This window comes from Narcine bancroftii, chromosome 2, assembly GCF_036971445.1.
Source record: "Narcine bancroftii isolate sNarBan1 chromosome 2, sNarBan1.hap1, whole genome shotgun sequence".
NCBI classification, from domain to species: Eukaryota; Metazoa; Chordata; class Chondrichthyes; order Torpediniformes; family Narcinidae; genus Narcine; species Narcine bancroftii.
This window is the reverse complement of record NC_091470.1, coordinates 10,432,953-10,446,572: the sequence shown is the minus strand read 5'-3', so window position 1 is coordinate 10,446,572 and position 13,620 is coordinate 10,432,953. Positions and strand designations below refer to the sequence as shown.

General features: G+C 38.9%; 1 protein-coding gene across 17 annotated transcripts in view; it reads left to right on the top strand.

The window, feature by feature from the left end:
* LOC138753182 (autophagy-related protein 2 homolog B-like) overlaps window positions 1-13,620 on the top strand; it is a 245,827-nt gene that overhangs the window by 148,007 nt on the left and 84,200 nt on the right. For all 17 annotated transcript variants that reach the window (XM_069915817.1, XM_069915816.1, XM_069915821.1 and 14 more), the window contains 3 exons: window positions 612-718; window positions 1,936-2,028; window positions 2,121-2,191. In XM_069915817.1, coding sequence (XP_069771918.1) covers window positions 612-718; window positions 1,936-2,028; window positions 2,121-2,191 — 271 coding nt within the window. The remainder of the gene's footprint in view (window positions 1-611; window positions 719-1,935; window positions 2,029-2,120; window positions 2,192-13,620) is intronic.

Genomic DNA, 13,620 nt, shown 5'->3' with positions numbered 1-13,620 from the left:
AGGCTTCTTAGCCCCCTTTCTGATGATAGCAGTGTGAAGAGGACATGCCCTCTGGTATTTGATATTTCTACTCTGAATAAAAGACTCCCTCACTATCAATCTACCTTGTCTATGCCTCTCATATCTTTCTATACTTCTATTAGTTCACCCCTCAGCCTCTGACATTCCAGAGAAAACAATCCAAGTTTGTCCATGATGATGCTGGCCACATTTACAACCTCATGTAGTCTCTTTCTGTCCTGTGCATTGGCACCGTCATACCGGACAGAGATACCACTAGTCAGAATGCTCTCCGCTGTACACCTGTAGAAATTTGCAGGAGTCCCTATTAAACCTGTCTGCTACATTGCCCTGACCCAGAAGGATGACCAGGAAAGAGGTCTGAAATTGCAATGAGCCTCTTTTCCTGTTCACAGTTCCTCAACAACTTCAGGGAACTTCCTAATTCCTGAACATTATTGATTCATACGTCTGCAATATACTTAGTGTAAAGGTAAGTAGGGGTTGATAAGAATAAAAAATTGGGATTGTTGCATGATATTTGTGTTTTAATTAGGATTCAAAATGTTTCCTGCTGCTGTTTGTGATTAATATCTAATTTTGTCTATTAGATACTGGATTTCTTGAATATCGCTGAGGAGCCAGTGTTGGGGTATTCTCGTCCAGCCAATGCAACAACCTTCCATCTTCACCTCTGGAGCTGCGCCCTTGACTACAGGTGAATAGAACATCAAACAATCCAGCATAGGAAAAGGTCAATGATTGGATCAACTGTGGTGCCAATTTAAACTAATCCCATCTGCCTGTGCATTGCCTATATACTTCTATTCCCTGTCTGTTCATGTATCTTATATGTTGTCTGCTTCCATCACCCTCCCTGGCATGTTCCAGGCATCTATTTCTCAGTGGTAAAAAGAAACTTACCTTGTAAGTCTCCTATAAATTTCCCCCCTCTAACCTTAAAGCTATGCCCTCTGGTATTTGATAGTTCTACCCTGCATAAAAGACTCTCTGACTATCAATCTACTTTGTCTATGTCTTTTATATCTTTTTATACTTCTATTAGTTCACCCCTCAGCCTCTGACATTCCAGAGAAAACAATCCAAGTTTGTCCAATCTCTGCTGATAGCTAATATTATTTAATCCAGACAACATTCTGGTGAATCTCTTCTGCACTTTCTCCAAAGCCTCCATATCTTTCTGTAATGTGGCAACCAGAACTGCACACAAGACTCCAGGTGTGACCCAGCTACAACCCGATGGCCCAGCTTTTATACTCAAGCTCACACCAATGAAGGGCTACATGCCCTCTTTACCATCCTATCTACTTGTGTAAACACTTTCAGGGAGCTAGGAACTTGCAGAAGAACATAAGAAATAGGAGCAGGAGCTGCCCGTCTGTCCTCCTATAACTCCCATAATTTATTTCAGTCGCCTGGGATGCATTCCATTTGGACCAGGAGACTTATCTTCCTCCATGCCTACTTGTTTGCACCCCAAAATTTACATTTGATCTCCCAACATGGAAGACCTCTCTATCTGCCATTTCTCTGCTCTTATTTCCAACTGATCCATACCCTTCAACAAACTTCCTCCATGAGTGTCAGCATTGATTTCTGCAGAATACCACTGGTTACCGACCTCCAGTCAGCACTTCCTCTAATGAAACACTGCCAAATCCAGGTCATCTGGACTCTATTGTTAACATTGAAACTTGGCCTTCATCTTGTTCCTTATTCCAGAGGATTGCAAGGAACAAAGTGATATCTGGATGAAAGCTTAAGTTGGACATCTTGATACAAGACACCAGTGAGGTTAAAGAATTGTGGATGCTAGGCTTGGTTTATAAGCAAAAGAGAAGGTGTACCATTTCAAGAAGTGCGAAATGAGTTGGAGTAGAGGATGTTTTACCTGTGCTTTTGTCTACATTCTAGGCCTCTGTATTTACCAGTTCGAGCAATAGCAACCGTTGAAACCTTCACGATATCCAGTAACATTTTACTGGACAAGAACTGCTCTACGTTAAGGTACTGACTAAACTTCTTTCAATTCAATTGTTTATTTTTTCTGTTTTTCAACCAGCTAACTGCTATCATAATCTATCTTCTTCATCTTCCAGAATTATTATTGATGACGCTGCATTATACTTGTCAGAGAAATGTCATAATGCCGGGGTGAACTTAAAGAAAGGTGAGATCCTTCATTACTTCATCAGAGGAGGAGGAGCTTGCTGAAAGTGACAGGGTTAATTGGTCAAGGGGCCAATAAAAGCAGTGAAAGGGGAGGGAGCGGACAGCGAGGAGTGGCTCAGTGAGTGAGTGGAGCAGTGAAGGAGTGAGACTTCCTGGCTTTGGCTTATCAGGCTTCGGCGAAAGGAGGCAAGGAGAAAAGGTAAGATGAGTGATTTGCCTTCGTATTCAGAGTCATGCTAATAGGGTTAGTGCTCTGTACTGGGTGTCAGATGTGGGAACAATGGGTGACCTCCACCCTCCCAAATGGCCACATGTGCACCAGGTGAACCGAGATGCAGTTACGAAGGGAGCGAATTAGGGATATGGAGTTGCAGATTGATGACCTGCGGCTTGTAAGGGAGAGTGAGGAGTTAATCGACTCAACTTTCAGGGCGATAAATACTCCAGAACCTGTGTCAGGTAAGTGGGAAACTGTCAGGGGGGGGAAAGAAAAAAGCGAGAAAAATGGAGAGCACACCAGTGACTATCCCACTCAGCAACAGTTGTGTTGTGTTGGATTCTGTTGATGGAGATGACCGGACAGAAGATGGCCACGGGCACCAGGTCTATGTCAATGAGCCTGGCAGAGTGGTGCAAAAGAAAAGGAAAAGGAGAAATGCAGAAGTTATTGGGGACTCCATTGTCAGGGGTACAGACAGGAGGTTCTGTGAGCCAGATAAGTACACCCGCATGATGTGCTGCCTCCCTGGTGCAAGGGTACGAGATATCACAAATCGGGTCCAAAATATTCTGAGAGGAGAGGGAGAGCAGCCTGATGTCTTGGTACATGTGGGTACAAACAACATTGACAAGAAAAGGGACGAGGTAATGAAAAGGGATTACAGTGAGCTGGGACAAAAGCTGAGAGACAGGAACGCTAGGGTGGTGATCTCGGGATTACTACCTGTTCCAAATGCAAGTGATGAAAAGAATGTAAGGATAAGGAAAATGAACGTGTGGCTGAGGGGCTGGTGTACAAGGCAAGGATTTGGCTTCTTGGATCTTTGGGATCTCTTTTGGGGAAGGCATGATCTTTACAAGAGGGACGGGTTGCACCTAAATCCAAAAGGTGTCAACATTTTGGCAAGTATGTTTGGTACAGCAGTGGGGCAAGGTTTAAACTAATTTGGCAGGGTTATTGGAACCAGAGTGATAGGGAAAAGGGTAGGGAAGTTAAAGTAATGGCCAGGAAAAGTAAAATAGGAAAAGTAATGTTGGGAGGAGAAAGTAAAAAATCAGATGGTGCAGTGAGTTTTCGGGTCAATGAGAGTGTTAAGAAAATTACAAAGAAAAATAGTGGGCAGAAAAATCAAAAGAAAAGGTTACAGAAGTCACTAGCTATTAAAAAGACAAAGAGCATAAGGGCACTTTATCTGAATGCCCGCAGTATTACAAATAAGGTTAGTGAACTTGAGGCACAAATCGGTACCCATGCCTATGATTTGGTCGCCATCACGGAAACATGGCTACAAGGTGACCCGAAATGGGAATTAAACTTTCAAGGGTATCAGGTGGTGCAAAGAGATAGACAAGATGGTAAGGGAGGTGGAGTTGCACTCTTAATCAAAGAGGAGCTCCAGGCAGTAGTGAGGAATGATATAAGATCTAAAGAGCATAATGTTGAGTCCATTTGGGTAGAGATAAAGAATAACAAACGGAAAAAATTATTGGTGGGTGTTATCTATCGCCCACCTAATAACAATAGTGGCACAGGAAATAAATAGAGAGATAAGTGAGGCATGTAGTAATGATACAGCAGTAGTCATGGGGGACTTTAACTTCCACATAGATTGGGAAAATCAAGTTGGTCGTGGGAGTCTAGAAGAGGACTTCATAGAATGCATCCGTGATAGCTTTCTTGAGCAGCATGTTAAGGAACCCACAAGAAAAAATGCTCTCCTGGATCTCGTGTTGTGCAATGAGATAGGTAGAGTAAATGATGTAATAGTCAGAGAGCATCTGGGAAATAGCGATCATAGTATGATTGAATTTCTCATTCAGATGTGACTACCATAGGATGAGGGAGGAATTGTGCAGAGTGGACTGGGAGCACAGGCTCATTGATGAAACAGTTGAGAAACATTGGAAGATTATCAAAGAAATATTTTGTAATGCTCAACAAAAATATATTCCGGTCAGGAAAAAGGGCAGCAAGAGAGGGAAAAATCAACCGTGGTTAACAAAGGTAATAAAGGAGAGTATAAAATTGAAGGCGCAGGTGTACAAAGCTGCAAAGAGCAGTGGGAAACTGGAAGGTTGGGAAAACTTTAAGAGACAACAAAGGGGTTACAAAGCGGGTAATAAGAAATGGGAAAAAGGATTATGAAAGTAAATTGGCACAAAATATAAAAACAAAGCAAAAAATTTTATAAATATATAAAATGGAAGAGGGTGGCCAGAGTTAACATAGGACCCTTGGAGGATGAGAAAGGAAAACTGGTAGCAAAAAATGAGGAAATGGCCGAGGCATTAAACAAATATTTTGTGTCAGTCTTCACGGTGGAAGACACGTCCAGCATACCCAAGTGCAGATTTAAGGATGCGAATGTTGGGGAGGGCCTTGATAAAATAGTTGTTACAAAGGAAGTAGTGATGGAGAAACTAATGGGACTAAAGCCAGACAATCGCCTAGTCCTGATGATATGCATCCAAGGGTTCTGAAGGAAGTGGGAGAAGTTATAGTTTTTTTTAAAATTTTTTATTTTTCACACCATAAATCACATTAGCCATGCTACACACTTTTTCCTTTTCACACATATACAGTGACATTTTCTCCCCCCCTCCCTCCTCCAAACCCACCCCCCCACCCCCCCCCCCCTCCCATCCATTTAAGGTATACAATCTAGGATACATTAAACCAGTCAGACAATGTTGTCACTCAACAAAAAAAAAAACACCAGAAATTCTACTGAGTCCCCATTCTTTTCTTTCCTTCTCCTTCCATCAACTTAGGTAATGATTGTCCCCGGTAGGTTTTCGCTATTGTATTTAATGTAAGGCTCCCATATTTGTTCAAATATTTCAATATTATTTCTTAAACTATATGTTATTTTTTCTAATGGAATACATTTATTCATTTCTATATACCATTGTTGTATTTTCAAATTATCTTCCAATTTCCAGGTTGACATAAAACATTTTTTTGCTACTGCTAGAGCTATCTAAACAAATCTTTTTTGTGCATCCTCCAAATCAATTCCAAATTCTTTGTTTTTTATGTTACTTAGGAGAAAGATCTCTGGATTCTTTGGTATATTGTTTTCTGTTATTTTATTTAATATCTGGTTGAGATCTTCCCAAAATTTTTCTACTTTCTCACATGTCCAGATTGCATGAATTGTTGTTCCCATTTCTTTTTTACATTGAAAACATCTATCAGATACTGTTGGGTCCCATTTATTTAACTTTTGAGGTGTAATGTATAGTCTGTGTATCCAGTTATATTGTATCATACGTAGCCTCGTATTTATTGTATTTCTCATCGTTCCAGAACATAATTTCTCGCATGTTTCCTTTTTTATCTTTATATTTAAATCTTGTTCCCATTTTTGCTTAGTTTTACCATTTGTTTCCTCATTCTCCTTTTCTTGCAGTTTAATATACATATTTGTTATAAATCTTTTGATTATCATTGTATCTGTAATCACATATTCAAGGTTACTTGCCTCTGGCAAACTCAAACTGCTTCCTAATTTATCCTTCAAGTAGGATCTCAATTGGTAATATGCCAGCGCTGTATCTCCAGTTATATTGTACTTATCTTTCATTTGTTCAAAGGATAATAATCTATTTCCTGAAAAACAATTTTCTATTCTTTTAATCCCTTTTTCCCATTCTCTAAAGGAAAGGTTATCTATTGTAAAAGGGAGTAACTTGTTTTGCGTCAATATTAGTTTTGGTAATTGATAATTTGTTTTATTTCTTTCTACATGAATCTTCTTCCAAATATTGAGGAGATGATGTAATACTGGAGAACTTCTATGTTGTACCAATTTTTCATCCCATTTATATAATATGTGTTCAGGTATCTTTTCCCCTATTTTATCTAATTCTAATCTCGTCCAGTCTGGTTTTTCCCTTGTTTGATAAAAATCTGATAGGTATCTTAATTGTGCGGCTCTATAATAATTTTTAAAGTTTGGCAGTTGTAAGCCTCCTTGTTTATACCATTCTGTTAATTTATCTAGTGCTATCCTCGGTTTCCCCCCTCTCCATAAAAATTTCCTTATTATTTTCTTTAACTCCTTGAAGAATTTTTCTGTCAGTTGTATTGGCAATGCCTGAAATAAATATAATATCCTTGGAAAAATGTTCATTTTAATACAGTTTATCCTTCCTATTAGTGTTAGGGGTAAATCTTTCCAATGCTCTAAATCGTCCTGTAATTTTTTCATTAGTGGATAATAATTGAGTTTATCTAGTTGGCCGAGATTTTTGTTTATTTGTACACCTAGGTATCTTATTGCCTGCATTTACCATCTAAATGGAGATTCCTTCTTAAATTTTGAGAAATCCGCATTATTCATAGGCATTGCTTCACTTTTATTTACGTTTATCTTGTAACCCGACACTTCTCCATATTCCTTCAATTTCTTATATAATTCTTTCATTGATAGTTCTGGTTCTGTTAAGTACACTATAACATCATCCGCAAATATACTGATTTTATATTCCTTGTCTTTTATTTTTATTCCTTTTATATTATTATCTATTCTTATCAATTCTGCTAGTGGTTCTATAGCTAACGCAAACAATAAAGGTGATAGTGGGCATCCCTGCCACGTTGACCTGCTTAAGTTAAATTGCTTTGATACATGTCCATTTATTGTCACTTTCGCTAACGGTCCCTTATATAATGCTTTAATCCAGTTAATATACTTCTCCGGTAAACTGAAGTTTTGCAATACTTGGACAAATAATTCCATTCTACTCTGTCAAAGGCCTTCTCTGCGTCTAAAGCAACTGCTACTGTAGGTGCTTTATTTCCTTCTACTGCATGAATTAAGTTAATAAATTTACAAATATTGTCTGTTGTGCGTCTTTTTTTGATAAATCCAGTTTGGTCTAAATTTACCATTTTCGGTACATGCTCTGCTAATCTGTTTGCTAATAGTTTAGCTATTATCTTATAATCTGTGTTTAGTAAAGATATTGGTCTATATGACGCTGGTATGAGTGGATCTTTCCCTTGCTTTAGTATTACTGTAATTATTGCTGTTTTACATGAATCTGGTAAGCTTTGTGTTTCATCAATCTGGTTAATTACATCCAGGAGGGGCGGAATTAATAAGTCTTTAAATGTTTTGTAGAATTCTATTGGAAATCCATCCTCTCCTGGTGTCTTATTATTTGGTAATTTTTTGTTATCTCTTGTATTTCTACTATTCCAAATGGTTCTGTTAATTTATTTTGTTCCTCTATTTGTAGTTTTGGTAGTTCAATTTTAGTCAGAAATTCATCTATTTTCCCTTCTTTCCCTTCGTTTTCAGTTCGGTATAATTGTTCATAAAATTCTCTAAAGTTTTCCTTAATTTCTTTTGGATTATATGTAATTTTGTTGTCTTTTTTCCTTGATGCCACTACCATTTTCTTAGCTTGTTCTGTCTTAAGCTGCCATGCTAGGATTTTGTGCGTTTTTTCACCCAGTTCATAATATTTCTGTTTTGTCTTCATTATATTCTTCTCCACCTTATATGTTTGTAGTGTTTCATATTTTATTTTTTTATCCGCCAATTCTCTTCTTTTAGTTGTATCTTCCTTCATTGCTAATTCTTTTTCTATATTTACTATTTCCCTTTCCAACTGCTCTGTTTCCTGATTATAGTCCTTCTTCATCTTTGTTACATAACTTATTATTTGCCCTCTAATGAATGCTTTCATTGCATCCCATAGTATAAACTTATCTTCCACTGATTCCGTATTTATTTCAAAATACATTTTTATTTGGTTTTCAATAAATTCTCTAAAATCCTGCCTTTTAAGTAACATGGGGTTTAATCTCCATCTATACATTCTTGGAGGGATGTCCCTCCAAGAATATTGACAGCTTTACTGTCAATATTAAGGATGAATGGTCCGATAGTATTCTAGCTTTATATTCTGTTTTTCTTACTCTATCTTGCATGCTAGCTGATAACAAAAATAGGTCTATTCTTGAGTATGTTTTATGTCTAGCCGAGTAATATGAATATTCCTTTTCTTTTGGGTGTTGTTTCCTCCATATATCCAAAAGTTGCATTTCTTCCATTGATTTAATTATAAATTTGGTTACTTTGTTCTTTCTGTTAATTTTTTTCCCAGTTTTATCCATATTTGAATCCAAATTCAGGTTGAAATCCCCTCCTATTAATATGTTCCCTTGCGTATTTGCTACCTTCAAAAAGATATCTTGCATAAATTTTTGATTTTTTCGTTAGGTGAATATACATTGAGTAGATTCCAAAACTCCGAATACATCTGACATTTTATCATTACATATCTCCCTGCTGGATCTATTATTTCCTCTTCTATTTTAAATGGCACATTTTTACTAATTAATATAGCCACTCCTCTTGCTTTTGAATTATACGATGCTGCTGTTACATGTCCTACCCAATCTCTCTTTAATTTCTTGTGTTCCAATTCAGTTAAGTGTGTTTCTTGCACAAATGCTATATCAATTTTTTCTTTTTTCAGTAAATTTAGCAGTTTCTTCCTTTTAATTTGGTTATGTATTCCATTAATATTTAAAGTCATATAGTTCAGCGTAGCCATTTTATACTTTGTTTATCCTCCCTTTCCGTTTCTCCATCATTACCTTTCCTTCTTATCCATTTCTGTTTTCTTGTTTTAAACCCTTTATAAGACAACATTCCTAAAACATCAAACATTTTCCTTATTCTCCTATTTAAAACTTCTTTAGCCCCAATCTCCCCTTCCCCTCCTGAGTTGTCCTTTATCCCTTGTCGGACAACTACATCTCCCCTCTCCATTTGGGTTTGCGAATTCACTCGCAAGTGTCAGCTGATTTTGCAGTGACCTCAACTCCTCCCCACCCAGCCCCCCCAGAAAAGATTTCACTTTTCATATGTAACAAAGGTCACTCTTTTAATTCCCTCCTTATTCCCTCTATTCTCTTTCCCTCCCTTATTAATTCTTGTCTTTCCTCTATATATTTTCCTCTAAATACGGATACATTCATGTATACACACTATATATATACACACATATACCCCTTTACACACATACATATAGTTCGTGGTCATTTTTACTCTCATTACATGTTTTCATCTCTCTGCTTGTTTTGTAGTTGTTCTGCAAATTTCCTTACTTCCTCTGGATCCGAGAATAGTCTGTTTTGTTGCCCTGGAATAACTATTTTAAGTACCGCTGGGTACTTTAACATAAATTTATATCCTTTTTTCCATAAGATCGTTTTTGCTGTATTGAACTCCTTCCTCTTCTTCAGGAGTTCAAACTTATGTCTGGATAGAAAAAAATGTTTTGACCTTTATATTCCAGTGGCTTTTTGTCTTCTCTTTCTTCATTGCTTTCTCCAATATATTTTCTCTTGTTGTATATCTTAGGAATTTTACTAAAATAGATCTTGGTTTTTGTTGTGATTGTGGTTTAAAGGCTAATGCTCTATGTGCCCTTTCTATTTCCATTTCTTGCTGTAGTTCTGGACATCCTAGGATACTAGGGATCCACTCTTTTATAAACTCCCTCATATTCTTGCCTTCTTCATCTTCCTTAAGGCCCACTATCTTTATGTTATTTCTTCTGTTATAATTTTCCATTATATCTATTTTCTGAGCTAACAGTTCTTGTGTCTCTATAACTTTTTTATTAGATTCCTCTAATTTCTTTTTGAAGTCCTCTACCTCCATTTCTACTGCTACTGTCCGCTCTTCCATCTTGTCCATTTTCTTTCCCATTTCTGTTAAGGTCATATCTATTTTATTCATTTTCTCTTCTGTGTTGTTTATTCTTCTTCTTAAATCCTTAAATTCCTGTGTTTGCCATTCTTTAAATGACTCCATGTATCCTTTAATAAGAGCAAGTATATCCTTTACCTTGCCTTTCTTTTCTTCTTCTATTTCCCTGTACTCTTCCTCTTCCTCTGGGTTGGCCATCTGTTGTTTCTTTGTTGCCCTTTTCTTCTCTTCTTTCTTGTTTCCATTGTCTTCTGTGTTCTCTTCTTGCTGCAGGTGTTCTGCAGCTGTCGTTGCCGGCTGTGGAGATCGACTCCCCAGCTGGTCACCCCTCCCGTCGGTGTGTTTTTTTTCATGCGCCTCGCGCATACGCGATTGCGCACTTTTACTCGGCTCAGTGAGCCATTTTTGTAGTCCAATTTCTACCGACGTGAGGGAGCGGGTTTCTCTCTCCACCGCGGGCCTCTTCGAACAGGTAAGGCCTTCTCCTTCTTCCTCCGTTGTCTTCTCTTCCTCTCTTCTTACCGTTGCTTTCGATTTTTCTTTTTTTGTCGCCATCTTCTTTCCACCTTTATACTCACTTTTCTTTAACTTTTATTTCTGTGCCTTTGTGTTTTCCTTTGTTTTTTCCGACTTTTCTGGAGAGGGCTGGAGTTCACCGTCCGGCCACTACTCCATCACGTGACTCCCCCCTCAGAAGATGCATTGGTGGTCCTATACCAAAATTCTTTGGATTCTGGGCAGGTCCTGGCAGACTGGAAGACAGCAAATGTCACGCCACTTATTAAGAAGGGACGTAGGCAGAAGACTGGAAATTATCGGCCAATTAGCTTGACGTCTGTAGTTGGAAAAATGCTTGAAGCCGTCATTAAAGATGAAATAGTGAAACTTTTGGAACGTAAGGGTTCAATCAGGCAGACGCAGCATGGTTTTAGAAAGGGAAAATCTTGTTTGACAAACTTGTTAGGATTCTTTGAGGATATAATGGGTGCGGAGGATAGAGGGGAACAAGTTGATGTTGTATATTTGGATTTCCAGAAAACGTTTGATAAGGTGCCGCACAAGAGACTTATCAGTAAGTTAGAGGAAAGTGGAGTCTGGGGAAGTCTATTGGCCTGGTTTGAAAATTGGTTGTCTGACAGGAGGCAGAGAGTCGGGATAAATGGGTGTTTTTCAGGTTGGCAGAGAGTGGTAAGTGGGGTGCCGCAGGGGTCAGGGTTAGGCCCACCACTGTTCATCATTTACATTGATGACTTGGAGGAGAGGACAAAATGTGGTGCAGCCAAGTTTGCGGATGACACCAAATTGAGTGGAAGAGCAAATTGTAATGAGGATGTGGAGAGTCTGCAGAGGGATAGAGTTAAGCTGGATGAGTGGGCAAAAGTCTGGCAGATAGAGTACAAAGTTAGTAAGTGTGAGGTTATCCACTTTGGCAAGAAAAATAAAAGAGCTGAATATTATTTAAAGGGTGAAAAACTACAGCATGCTGTTGTGCAGAGGGACTTGGGAGGGCTTGTGCATGAATCGCAAAACGTTAGGTTGCAGGTGCAGCAGGTTATTAAGAAGACAAATGGAATGTTGGCCTTCGTAGCTAGAGGAATTGAATTCAGGAGTAGGGAGGTAATGTTGCAACTGTACAAGGTACTGGTGAGATCGCATCTGGAGTACTGAGTCCAGTTCTGGTCTCCATATTTGAGGAAGGATATACTGGCTTTGGAGACGGACCAGAGGAGGTTTACTAGGTTGATCCCTGGGATGAAGGGGTTAACTTATGATGAAAGATTAAATCGTCTAGGATTGTATTCGCTCGAGTTCAGAAGAATGAGAGGAGATCTTATAGAAACATATAGGATTATGAAGGGTATGGATAGGATAGATGTAGGAAGGTTTTTTGAGCTGGCCGGGGAAACTAAAACGAGAGAACACAGTCTCAAGATTCGGGGGAGTAGATTCAGGACAGAGATGAGGAAAAATAGTTTTTCCCAGAGAGTAGTGAATGTTTGGAATTCTCTAACCAGGGAAGTGGTTGAGACTGCTTCATTAAACATATTTAAAATTCAGTTACATAAATTTTTACATGATAGAGGAATTAGGGGATATGGGGAGAAGGCAGGTAGGTGGAGTTAAGTCATAAATTAGATCAGCCATGATTGTATTGAATGGTGGAGCAGGCTCGATGGGCCATTTTTGGCCTACTCCTGTTCCTACTTCCTATGTTCCTATGTTCCTACTCTCAGTGAAAGCCAATGCTCCTGAGTGTCAGTTCACTAGGGATCAGGGTCACTGGAAATATGACAGTCCTCAAGTGTTGGGGCTCTAGTTGGAGCTCCCCCAAAAGGAAGTGTCCTGGAGGTTTGAGAATCTCCCCTTTTTCCCACTCTCCCCACCCCCAAAGTTGTGAGAAGTTAATCCCAGTGTTCTGACATATGGACAATAAAGGAAAGGAAATATAGTTCCAAGTGGGAGGGGTGTGTGACTGAGAGGTAAACCTGCAGTTGGTGTTTTTCTGCTCTTGCTGCCCTTGTCCTTGGTGGTAAGAGTCAGGTGCTATTGGAATAGCTGGGAGTGACTAGAATGTCAATAGCGCACTGTGTGCCAGTGGTGGAAGGAATGGATATTAAACGTAGCGTGCGGATTTCCAGACAAATGGCTGCTTTGCCTGGATAGTGTTGAGTGTCTTGAACATTGACAGAGCAGCACTCATTGAGGCAAGTGGAGAGTGCTCCATCTTACTCCCAATATGTGCTCTTGATGACAAAGGCTTGGCAGTGTCAGTACACAAGTTCCCACCATCCCAGGAGAAGATGTTGGTTTTTCTAAATCAAAGCATTAAGTACAGGAGTTGGGATATCATGGTGAAATTGTATAAGAAATTGGTGAGGCCAAATTTGGATTACTGCATGCGATTTTGGTCACCTAACTACAGGAAAGATCATCAATAAGATTGAAAAAGTGCAGAGATTTATAAGAATGTTGCTGGAACTGGAGTAGCTGAGTTACAGGGAAAAGTTAGAGCTTACGACTTTATTCTCTGGAATGTCTGAGAATGAGGGGAGATTTGATAGGGGAATACAGAATTATGAGGTGTTAAGAGAGAGTTTATGCAAACAGGCTTTTTTCATTGAGGTTGGGTGAGACTTGAATGAGAGGACATGGGTTAAGGGTGAAAGGGAAATATTTAAAGGGAATATGAGGAGGAACTTTACTGCCAACTGAATGTGGGCCCAGTGTTGACATTTAAAAATATTTTGGATAGGTACATGGATGAGAGAGGCAAAGAGGGCAATGGGCTGGGTGCAGGTCATTGGAATGAGGTGGAATAATAGTTTCGCATCGTCTCGATGGGTTGAAAGCCTGTTTCAGTGCTGAAATGTTCTCTGGTTCTAAGAGGGAAGTAGTACCATTGGAAGAAAGGGAACCATGTCACTTTGTGTGGTAGAAACTGGAGAATGGAGAGGAATCTTATTCAATACAG